The sequence below is a fragment of the Canis lupus genome, chromosome 14 (assembly GCF_003254725.2).
Source record: "Canis lupus dingo isolate Sandy chromosome 14, ASM325472v2, whole genome shotgun sequence".
Lineage (NCBI taxonomy): Eukaryota > Metazoa > Chordata > Mammalia > Carnivora > Canidae > Canis > Canis lupus.
The window spans coordinates 30,851,937-30,864,370 of NC_064256.1; the positions used below are offsets into that span (position 1 = coordinate 30,851,937).

Here is a 12,434-nt window from a genome sequence, read left to right on the forward strand (position 1 = left end):
GGAAAGGGACAATACTAATGTCCTTATTTAACTTACTGTGCCATGTGTAAAATACATGTGACTTTTAAACTTGCAATTGCAAAGAGGACACTCTGCTACAGAAGAGTACTAAGGACCCCTTCATGATCAGAACCCAAAAGGGAAAATCCAGATCTGATCAGTACATAACCAAGCCCCTTTGGTTCTCATTTGGAATTATGGGATCAATCATTTGATTGAATTGGCCATCAGTCATATAACTGCATTGTTTGGTTCAAGACTGTGATTATGTTGCTTAATATTATAACATGTCAGACTTGAAAACACTGAAAAATTATTTTTGCTTTTTGTTGTTTTTATTTTGTTTTATTTGTTGTTTTAGGGTCCATGCAATAGTATTCAAAATTCCCCCAACATAAGGTAGTGACTTTTTCACAATTCCTTTCTCAAATATAGCTGTATGTTGGAATCACCCAGAAAACCTTAAAAACTGCTGATACCTGATTTCTGTCATCATCAGAAATTCTGATGTAATTTGGACATTAGGTCTTATACTATCTCCTCTAGATGATTGTAAGGGGCAGTGGACTTGGCATCTGGGTGTATATAAATATGATAGTCCAACTCACTGCTGGGTGGCCACCTAACTTTTTTTTTAAGATTTATTTATTTATTCATGATAGACATATAGAGAGAGAAAGAGAGAGAGGCAGAGACACAGGCAGAGGGAGAAGCAGGCTCCACGCCGGACCCCGACGCGGGACTTGATCCCGGGACTCCAGGATCGCGCCCTGTGCCAAAGGCAGGCGCCAAACCCACTGAGCCACCCAGAGATCCCTGCCACCTAACTTTTTAAATCATCCCTTTACTGAAAAGATTGTCCTCTTCCTCTCTCTCCTCTCTTACTGCAGAACTTTCTGTCAAAACTTAAATGCGCCTCATCAAGAAAAATCAATTACCCTGCACCATACATTCTAATTTTTGTAAACACGTACCTTTTCCATACATGTTAAAGGCAAGGACAATAACTTTTAGCAGTGTTTATTTTCGTTAAAAGAAACTGATGGATTTGAAGGTTAAATCACCTTCTGATTGCACAGATGAAACAAAAAAGTATTACATATTTCACCTTTACAAAGCATCTTATTGATTTTAAAAGATCCATACTATAAAGTTCATGATGAAACATATATGCAATAAGGAGACTAAAATATTTATTTTACATATCTACAACATGTATTCTCATATTTCTAGATCAACCACAAATTATACAGGAAAATATTTAGGTACATGGAAAAGCTTCAAAACGTAAAAAAATTAACAGTTTGAAAAAAATCACATGTGAAAGCTCATTAAATAATAACATTGACAAATAAATAGTTCATCAGTTTTACTTATTAGTTGCTGCCATGCATTTCTGGCATTCCACTCTAAGCAAGGGTCAGCATGCAGGGTATAATTTCATACTATGAGACTGTAAAAAGCTACAGGGCTTATTTTTGAAGTGAAATGTCACAATATCTCGCCCTCTTTCAAAGGAAATCACTCATGGCTGTTGAACTGTTCCCACGAAGATTACAAATAAAATAAAATAAAATAAAGTAAAGCACCTTTCTGAAGTGTTACTGTGAAGATTCATGGCAACTATTTTTTTTTTTTTTTGACTTTTTAATTTTGAAGAGTTCTGTTGGAGATGGGAGTAGGGGATGGGCTGGGGAGTGGAGGGTAACCAAGAAGCCTTTTTCTGTTTTAAAAAGTAAGGATTCAGTGATGTATATAGTATCACCAGTCTTTGGAGAACCGTGGAGAATTAAAAGTATAGGTTGCATGGAATTTAAATGCAAATTGCACTCATGGATATGCATACATCTTGAAAACCTTAAAAAGGAAAAACTTTCCCAAAGAAGGTCCTGATACTTAGGACAGCTTGGTGGGTTTGATCAAAGCAGAAAGCATATATTTTCAAGTAACAAAATAGCAATGGCAGGCTCGAGTCTTCCAAGCAATCAAATCTGTAAAGCAGATGGTTACTAGTCAGTCTGGTTTTGAGAGTCTGGGTTCTAACTCAGGCTGTGCTTGCTGGATTTGCTGGCTCTTTTCCGCTCTCTGGGATGCTGGGCTGGCTTGGCAGGCGACATGCTCTCAAAGTTATGACTGGACTCGTTGTGCTGGCGAGTGTACCTCTTGCACTTGCAGGCAGTGACCACTGTGATTTTGTAGGTGCGCGTGCTGCCGTCTTGGCACTGCAGCTGGATTCTCTGGGTACGTGTTTTGTCATTGACACACCTCCATTCCTGGGAGCTCCTCCGGCTCCAGTACTTTGTTCCATAGCCTCCTCCAATCCAGTTGGGGAGCACCGGCAGGGGCAAGCACTCGCCAGCACACACCAGCTCTTTCAGAGGGCTGATGCTGGTGCACTGGCCATCAGAGATGTACTTGGTGGAACGCAGTTCCCGGCAACCCACTTGAACTCGAGCTGCAGGAAACAGAAGAGAATGTTCATTAAAGACAAGAAGCAAAAAAAAAAAAAAAAAAAAAAAGTAATTTGCAGTGACAAAAATTGTATCCAAATGATAGCCAACTGGTAAACAGAAAGTGAACACCTATTTTATTTTCACAATGCAAAAATCTGCCTGGATGGTTATAGAGATACTTTTATAAAAATTAACAGTTTACATGGTTATACAGTTTTTGAAACAAGATAAACTAGGCCTGGTTTTTGTTTTCATGGGTAACATTAGCTAAGTACTTCCTAAAGTATTTAAAAATCCCATTTTTTTAGACTTTCTCCCCAATAAGGATTAAGAAGCTGTTACATTTGTGTAAAATATTCATTCTTCAGTAAGCTAAACAAGAGTATACTTTAATGTTCTTTTTCTTACAGGTCATGTCAGTATCTGCAAGTGCTTTTAATTAGGTTTTTTTAAAAAAAAAATCTACTGGGAAAATGTGGAAAGTATTTAAATATTGTGTACGATGCATATGCTCTCTGTGATATTTTGTTTCAATTAAAAATTCAGCTGCAGAGAGTCATACTTACATATGTGTACAAAGTCTGACATTTTGCATATCAAACTTAATAACTACATTTTAAACATAAATTCCCAAGCTATCTTTTAAAAACAAATATTAAAATGTTTGAAATGCAAAATGTCACTACAACTCAAAATTTGAAGAATATAAAAGCCCCCAAATCAGGAACGTATGGTTGCCATAACAACTTGGCTACATTTCCATGAATTTAATGGCAGAAAAATGCCTAACATGTCTGATTTACAACTGCAAAAGGAACCATGGTGTTCGTTTCCTGAACATTGGTCATGGCAAACTTTTTGTTTAGTTATTTGAATTTGGTAAGTATGTTCTCTAATTGGCTGTTTCTTGTTACGTGCCTTATGTAATTTAAGCAAAAATTAATCTTGAAATATTTGAGTTTTCTTTTCCATTGCTTTGTTATCTAAACTCGAGGAGAATTGCCTATAACAAACTTGAAAAGAAATCAAAGCTTGTTAACCAGGGAAAAAAATGTTTATAAGTACAGACTGCTGAAATTCAAAAGATAAAAATCATAAGGAACACTGAAGTAGGCTTGCACTGAAGTGGAATAACACCAAAAGCTAATTTGAGGTAAATACTGAATTAGGAGTTGTACTTTCTCTCTGTCTCAGTACTCCCGAGGTGAGAGGTATAGCCTAAAGGGATGTAGTAGTTGTAAAACAATTTTTGTAGGTACACATACATCCGTATATAGTGCAAGAGTAAAATGAAAGAGTAAACTAGGTGGCTGATCAATATGCTCTGCTTCTCTGACTCTGATCCCAGCTTACCTTCCTGCATCTGCCCGAGGAATGCACCTGGAAACACCCAGAGATGATTTTGACTGCCTAGCTTTTTGTTCCCATATACGTGGAGATTCGGCATTTTTGCAGTGACAGCTCACTGACAATGAATACCCACCACATCGCTCAGTAATCTAACAATAATCAGATACTTCCTGTGTACATAAAAACAACTATCTCCATGAAAGTGAAAACACCTTGGTTTTCTTAGAAAGACATTAATAGTCATATTTGATGTGACTTTTTAAGGGTCAAAGCTACTTTTAACAGTTGAATGGAGTTGAGGTAGAGCAAAAGATGTGTGTAAGATTTCCTGTCCACTGCTTCTGTGTCTCTCTTAAAACCTGATTGTTAGCATGTGAACTTTTCTTGAAGAAAGGAAGTGAAGCAAAAGTTAGAAGAAATTTGAATCCTTCTAACTAGTGGTCCATTAGTGTGTCAGTTGAGGAAACAGAAAAGAAAACAAATACTCCCTGTACAAAATATTATTGTATTGTTATTAAGTCTCTAACGTTATAAAAGTTTCCCCAGTCTTTCACAGAAATATACAGTGACCCAAATTTCAATCTGATCAATAAGTAATTATCTCAGATAAATATGATTCTCCAGTATTTTTAGTTATATCTCTCTTGTACATCGATCATCATCAAAACTCTCAACTATTTCACTAGACATATTTTAGAAATCTGTGTGAGCCATTTTTTCCCTCAGAAAGCTTGTGATTTTCTATATGTACTTTGGTTAGTTATGTTTATACACTTTACCACAATTGTACATGCCCTGAAATACAGACAACAACCTGAATTTAAACTATTTAGAACAACACTTTTTTTAAAAATTCTCATTTTGCACGATTTTAAAAAAGCAACAGTTTAATTCCTAGAAACATTTTCTTTCTGGGGTGTTTGATAGAACTTACGTCCATGCTTGCATTATCAAATCACTGTTTTAGTTACATTAACTTTGTAGGGAAGAATGCCAATCTACACATGCAGCAGATTACTCCCAGATTGTTCAGCAAAATATACATGGTTCAGGTTAGTTAGCAGTGAAACAATTCTATAGGAATGTGAGCTAATGCTACCAAAAAAGAAAAAAACAAAATCCAGGCAAGTAAAACACACTTACTGTTCCGATCCAGTCCAGTGTTACTGAAATGCCTGCCTCCATTTCTGGCTTGATTCATCGTGCTGTTGCTGCTGGGGTGTGCTGGAACAGGTTTAACCACATGTGAATAAAGGATTTCTGTGGCATCATTTTTAAAAGCCAAACAGCTTTTCATTAGGATGCATGCAAGGGGAATGAGATAGAAATGAATGGCAGGAGGAAGCATGGTGAAGAGAGGATTTGCTTGGCTGGAGAGCTGGTTAATTCCTTTCCTTCTGCTTCTGCACTGTAACTGTGAAATTCCTCCTCAAGCTTCCCTTTATATATCCAGGGAGGTTTGGCGTTCATTCAGGTGTAAAGTTGTATAGAGCTTCAGAGTGAAAACACAGAGAAGGGGTGGGATCCCTACATGACCCTGCAAAAAGAATTTTACCAATGGAAGAGAAGACTACAGAAAAGGAGGAGCTTGGTATACAAATTGCCTGAAATTTCAGAGTTGCGCTTCATCAGTTGTCTGGGAGCTAAGGCAGCCAGGCACATTCTATATAGCAACTCCAGACTATCTCCCTCTCTGCCATTTCCTTTCCTGAATCTAGTTCACATTCGGGTTTAATTTAAATGAAAATACACTGCTGTTCATTTAAAGAGATCTACATTCCCACAGTTGTTCTGTACTCCCCCTCAGATTTTAGAGTATTTAGGGTAGGGAGTGGTTTTGTCCCAGATAATAGGAGGAATTCATGTGAGTTTTGTGGGACTTGCATGAAGCTACCTATTAAACATTTTTAGTTTCTCAAGAAGAAAACCAATATTTTTTTTTCCTTTAAAGTAAAGGCATACGGAGCTAAAATCTGCCCCCTGGACACACTTAAATAATGCAGCTTTGATCTGTGTGAACTGCTGCTCTGCTAGGTAAATTATTGCCAGGGGTTCTGTGTGGAGAATAATGAGCATAGCTCTCTCTGCATTAAAGTAACTACTATCAATTTTCATCTTAAAAATATGTCACAATCATGAACATTTGTAGCATGATTTTGCATGAAAAAAGCCATTTCTGACAAATCATTGTTTAGCACATTCAAAATAATTTTTGCCAGGTTTTTCAGGTGCTGCACAATATATATTCTACCTGTATTTACTAAGCATTTTGTTCATTGCTTCCTTTGACTCTGCTGCCCATGTAAGAAATTAGTACTTTCCTGAACTTCTTTATCCACATCTGCAACAGATGTTCCATTGATACTACTATTCTCCATTCTTTTAAAAAAATCACAAAATTTCATCAGATTTAAGGAACATTTTGATTGGAATAATTACATACTCTGAATTGTCTTTTCAATTTTAGATCTATTTTGCCCTTTGTGTGATTACTAAAATGACCTTATAGTGTGAATATTTTGTATCTCTCTCCTTTATAAACTTTTACCAGCTATTCATATCTATCCACTTATCTATCTGTCTATCTATCTATCTATCTATCTATCTATCTATCTATCTATCCATGTTGCCAAGTGGAACTATATACAATTGAGAATAGATAAATAGATAATTCTTTATTATGAGGTACTGATCTGTGTGTTTAGCAGCATACCTGGCTTCTACCCACTAGATGCCAGTAATATACACCCCCCCATTATAAAAAAAAAAAAAAGTCTCTAGACTTTGCCAAATATCCCCTGCAGGCCAAAATCACCCTAGTGGAGAACTACCAATTATCTATACATCTATCTAAGTCACTATAAAATAAAGTGAAATTAAAAATAAAGAACTATTCAATAATACTAAGAAATTATTAGGGTTTTCTTTTTAGAACAAAAGCACTATTATGGTTTTGTTTTTTAAAAGTAACAATTACTTCTGTTTTAGAGGTATATACTGGAATATTCTTAGATCAAACCATATGATGTCTGGAATAAACTTCAAAAATAATTTGAGAGCGGGTTAGCTAGAGGTATGGATGAGGCAAGATTGGTCATGGGTTAATGGTTGTTAGGACTCGATGGTGGATATTCTATTCTGTTTACTCTTGTATATATTCAAACTTCTACATAATCAAAAATTTAAAAACTAAAGTAAAAAATTCAATTTAATGTGTATGGTTTAATAACAATCAGATCCCTATCCTAAGGTTGTATGTAGATGTTTATTCTGACATCCTTTCTGAAAAATACTACATCAGTTTATTGTATGCACATGGAGATCATACAATAGGTATCCTTCTAAAATACTAACTGAAGAAGTTTTTATGCTACTTATCAGGGTACTTTATATTAATTACATAAAATATATTAATATTAACTTTTGACCAGTAGACCTAAGTAAGAGGGTCAAAGTAATCTAATCTCTTCCCCCATTAGATATTTGTGTGTGTGTGTGTGTGTGAGAGAGAGAGAGAGAGAGACAGAGACAGAGACACAGAGAGCGAGAAAGGGAGAGGGAGAAAATACCTTACTTTGCAGTTTATTATGGTGGGTTAATCAGATTGACTGAATTTATAATTATTAAATCTGTTCTGCATCTAGTATTCTGGATAATAATACCTCAAGCAGAAGCAAATTAAGGATGAGGGTAATGTAGTTGGTGCATGTGGATAGGAAAAATTATGAGCTCTTAGGTCCCATACATCCTTGAGGACCAAATTAGAAAACTACTTTGATAAAATAGAAATAATCATAAACTTGATATTTAACAATTCTTCTGATCAGTTTAAAACTTCTTCATTAGGAATAACAACAAACTCCAAGGTTATTGTTAGAAATACTTGATATAATTGTTTAAGAAAGTATTCCCCTGAACAAGCTATGTTCTTTTTCATCTCCAAAACTTTGTATGTACATGTTTCTCCTTCTGCTTGGAAAATCTTCCTCTAACACTTTCCTCATTCCCCTTTGTGTTGGCTACTACATATCTTTCCTTCAAGTCTCACTTTAGATAGAACTAGGACCAAGGAAACTCCCTTGTTCTCTACCTCCTCAAGTCTAGAGTCAGCACCTCATCCATTGTACCAGAGTGGCTAGCTGTCTGATGGCTTTGAAAGCCTTGTGATAATAAGAATGGTATTTAACTTATGAATAGTGTTGAATAAGTAGATAAATTAGTTATTTAATACAGAAAAAACTATTTTTTCACATACTCAAAAACTGGTTATTTGTGGTAGACAATCATAAAGATGGCCCCTAATAATCTTCTATTTGTGGTATTTACACCCCTGAGGCAACCTGCTCCCCTTGAGTGTGCATTGGACCTAGTGACTAACTTCTAATGAAAATAATATAGATGTGAATTCTATGATTAGGTTGCCAAAGGACTGACTTCAGTCTTCATTACCTGCTTTAGCTCTCTCACTTGCTTTGCTAGAAACCAGCTATCATGATGTAAGCTTTCCTATGGAGAGTTGGCACAAGTGGCAAGGAATGGATGTTTCTTACCAACAAGGGAATGAAGCCTTCATCCAAACAAATTGTGAGGACCTGAATTCTATCAACAACCACATGGATGAGTTTGAAACTAAATCTCACAATATTTCAGGTGGGGCTGCAGCCCTGGCTTACATCCTGTGACCTCAGGAAAGACTTTAAGCCAGAGGCATTCACAGAAACTATGAGATAATAAATCTTGTTTTAACTAAGTTTGGGGGTAATTTGTTACATATCCATAGATAATATGATATTACCAGTTTAAAAATGAGGATGGGGTAATTAAGCTATTAATTTGGTGAATAACATTATAGCCTTGGAAGCTTTAGATGTGAAATCATTCAATATGGTGACTGGGCATCTCCTGTTCTCAGGGCTTTGAGGCCTATTTTCTGGTCCTCAGATGAGTTATTAATGTTGTTCTATTATTAATTAGCAAATAGCAATGCAGAATTACTACCATTGGTCTGATGTGCAAAAGCTGGAAAGTAATTTTAATGTTCTAAACAGTATTGTTGATCATGTGACTCCTAGCACTGGAATCAGAAAATCTGAATTCTAATCTTATGGCTGCTCTTTAGAATCTGTATGAACATGGTTATGTTTCCTGAAACTAAGTTAGTGGCTTCAGGTGTAAAACATGACCAAACTTACCCACCTCACTGAGGAATAAAAAATGTGAAAGTGTCTAGCACAAAACCTGGCCCAGAAGAAATGTGGAAAAAATAGTCATTGAATATGAGTTTAAGAGTACTGTTTCTCATTAGAGTCTGAATTTAAAAAGGAGTTTGGAAAGATTAGAGAAGTCTCCAACAAATACAATTACTCAATTTAAGGTGGAGAACAAAAGTTAAAAGGAAGACTGTTTAGCTTGATTAAGTAAATACTAAAGAATGTGTAAATGTTCTTTGCTTAAAAATAATTAGCCTGACCAACTTTTTTTTTTAATCTCTGACAAGAGAAGAACTAGAATAACTATAAACAAAATAAACTTATTGAATGCAGCAATGAGCTATATCTGGTCCTCTGTGGATTTAACCATGTTCAGAGAGTTCCAGTTAATAAGATAGAGCTTGCTAGCTGGCAAAGTAATTGACCATCATTAGTTTAGAGGAAAAAGAAAACTAGCATAGGATCTTCATGCATAAAAATCCTTAAAAAAGAGGATGGACTGACATCTTTTATTCATTTCATATCATAATGTGTTGAGCCCAGTGTTTTTCAAAGACGTTGTAGGCCAGGTTCTGCAAAGCTGAATGAAATACGGAATTTGCTGTCTTCTCTTTTGCAAAAGCTCCTATTTAGAAATCCACTAAAGGAATTCCCCTTAACCTGATCCTTCTGTACAGTTTTCTCCCTCCTTCATCACCTTTATTAGTTGTCTCTGTATTTTTCTTTTGTTTAAATGCTTTTTGGTTTTATTTATAGAACAAATGTGTTTTTGTTGCTATTATAAGCTGGATAACATTTATGTACATAATACAAGTGTAACCCGAAATAAAACCCAAGTGGGAATTCTAAATCCAGTGGATATACTTCTAGATGAAGATCTCAATCTTGGCACTATTAACATTCTGGGCCAGATAATTGTTTGTTATGGGAGCCATCCTGTATATTGTAGGGTGTTTAGCAGCCTCCTTGAGCTTTATCCACCTTGCTCCAATCGCACCTCCCTCACCTAGCTGTGGACCACAAAAGTATCTTCAGACATTGCTAAATGTATCCCTGGTCTGCAACATAATCCTGGTCTAGGAAAATTCTCCAGGAAACCTCCTAAAAATGCCAGCAAGCTATTAGTAAGGAAAACCTCACATGCAAGCTCTGGGAAGCAGATGAAGACAGTCAGGGCAGGGCTTACACGATTGCACAAACTAGGGAGAGTCGTAAGTTGTCCTCTTCACTGGCATTTGCTGCCTTGTACAGTAGGAACCAATGTCCTCACTGTGCATTCAGCTCAGCCAAGTCCCTGAAGTAAGTGTGACCAATGTTGGTAGCATATTGACTATCCTGTCCCCAATAGTGGGGACTAGAATCAGTTTTGTTCCACAAGACTGATAGTTTTTCTAAACCCACATTTTACCTGGGACCTTGTTAGATATGCAAATTCCGGGCCCAACCTCAGACACTGAGTCAGAATCCCCCGGCGGCAGAGAACCCGGGAACCTGTGCTCGAACAAACTCAAACCTAGTCATTGTTATACATGCTAAAGTTGGAAATGCACTGTTCCAGAATATAGCTGTGCTCTATCCCTGTAGCCTCCATTACAGGTGCCTAATCTGTGTAACTAGGACTCTGCTCCAGATTCTCCCAGGTTGCACAGTCAGAGGGAAGCCCCGCCCTAAAGCTTAGCTTAGTTGGCCAAAACCTGAACCCATTTGCTTTTCCTGCATTATTTCTCCCTAGGGCCTGGGTACTCTCGGTGACTTCAAGTGACTCCTTAATGCTTTGTTCTACAGAGATGCACATGGCAACTACTACTTACAGTCATTGCTCCCTAGAAATTTCAGCAGCCACATCTGATTCTCACAGATATTAATGTTGACCCAGATTTAGGCAAAATACTTTGATCATTGTGGTTTTGATTATTGTCCACCAACCTCAGGAGCATTCCACAGCCATGTCAGACTCCTTGCCCTGGCAGCATGCAGTCTTGCATCCTCTTTCCTGGGGAATCTCTTACTCAGGTACCAGCAGGTTCCCTGCCCAAGCCTAAATCTGTTAGGACCTTACATCACTAGTAGAGACTTAATAGTTTGTAGTTCACTGCTGTGTCAGAAAACTGGAGAACAAAAAGAATGAGTAGAGAAATTGGCCCAACACCACTACAGATTTTTCTGGGAAATAAAGGTGCTGCAGAAATCTCTAATTTCAATTCTGATATTTTTAATGAAGTAATTTGCTTCTAAGTTCTGTACAGATGGAAGCTGTGCTTCAGGGGTTCCCCAGCTACCATGTAGCTGGTATGAAGGGTATGTGGTAGGGAACATGGAAAATAAGTGTGACTACATTGATTGAAAAGGTAGATTGGAGCAGATCATTGACTACAATCCTACTTTGCAGGTTTGGAAGTTTGAATACGATTCAGTAGACAATGGAGAGCCATCGAAGGATGTGTATGTGTATGTGTGTGTTTACTTTTATTTTCACAAAGTAAAAACAAAACACCATATGATTTACACTTCTGGTATCCAGAAGTCCCCCTCTTGTCCCCTTTCCTAGTAACCACTTCCTTCCTCCTTGCTACAATAAATGACTATTCTATTTCTGACACTAGTTATTAATCTTGTCTGTTTCAGAATTTGATATAAAAACGACTTTTGTCATCGCTGTATACTATTGCATCGCATAGACATCCACAATTTATGTATCCAGTCCAGACTGGATGGATTCTAGCTTGGCTATTAAGAATAAGGCTGCTATAAACATTCTTGTACCTCTCTTTTGATGCATCTGTAGATACACGTTTTTGTTAGATATAAATCTGGTCTTGAAGTGGACGAGATAGAGGATGTATATATTCAAGTTTGGTAGATAATAACAGAGTTTTCCCCAGTAATCTCATTAAATGAAATGTCTGCTAGCCCTGACAGATGTTAAGAAGGGGAAGGCCAAGACCAACACTATTTCAGGACACTGAATCCAGCTGCAGTATAGGAGATGTGTTAGGTGAAGTGAGGTTAGAATGCAAGAGGGGAGCATGTTATTTCAAGAACTCAAGTGAAAAAGTATAAAATCCTGAACTTGAAGAAGAGTGGGAAGGCTGGGACAGAGGTTAGAAACACCGAGGAGGTAGATTCGTAGATGGTTGGTAATGAAGGCAAAGGTGAAAACAAAGTTTTAAAGCTGGTGACCAAGAACACTGAGATGGCAGGGGAACTAGGGTTGAAAGAGGTTAGAGGTTAATAATGAGTTTAGACTGGGTTAGGATGAGATTAGGGTGCTGGCAGGAATCTAGAGAAATCATCTAAGAGACAATTAGAATCAGAGCTCAAGAAATCTGTCCCACAACTGACTGACAATAAATTCAGTAGGATACTTTTTTACAGTATAATGATAGAACTTGGTTTGTCACTTTTGTCAAGTAACACTAAG

The 12,434-nt window shown here is 36.9% G+C and overlaps 1 protein-coding gene across 12 annotated transcripts in view; it reads right to left on the reverse strand.

Moving 5' to 3' along the window:
* Positions 1 to 1,004: 1,004 nt before the first annotated feature.
* Positions 1,005 to 12,434, reverse strand: part of SOSTDC1 (sclerostin domain containing 1) — a 56,326-nt gene continuing 44,896 nt past the window's right edge. For 11 of the 12 annotated variants that reach the window (XM_035698306.2, XM_035698304.2, XM_035698308.2 and 8 more), the window contains 2 exons: positions 4,947 to 5,027; positions 1,005 to 2,455 (listed from right to left, as the gene is read on the reverse strand). In XM_035698306.2, the coding sequence (XP_035554199.1) occupies positions 2,040 to 2,455; positions 4,947 to 5,027 (497 nt within the window). In that variant the 3' untranslated portion in view covers positions 1,005 to 2,039. Of the gene's footprint in view, positions 2,456 to 4,946; positions 5,806 to 12,434 lie in introns of those variants that run through there. The other variant, XM_025464257.3, reaches the window with a different exon arrangement.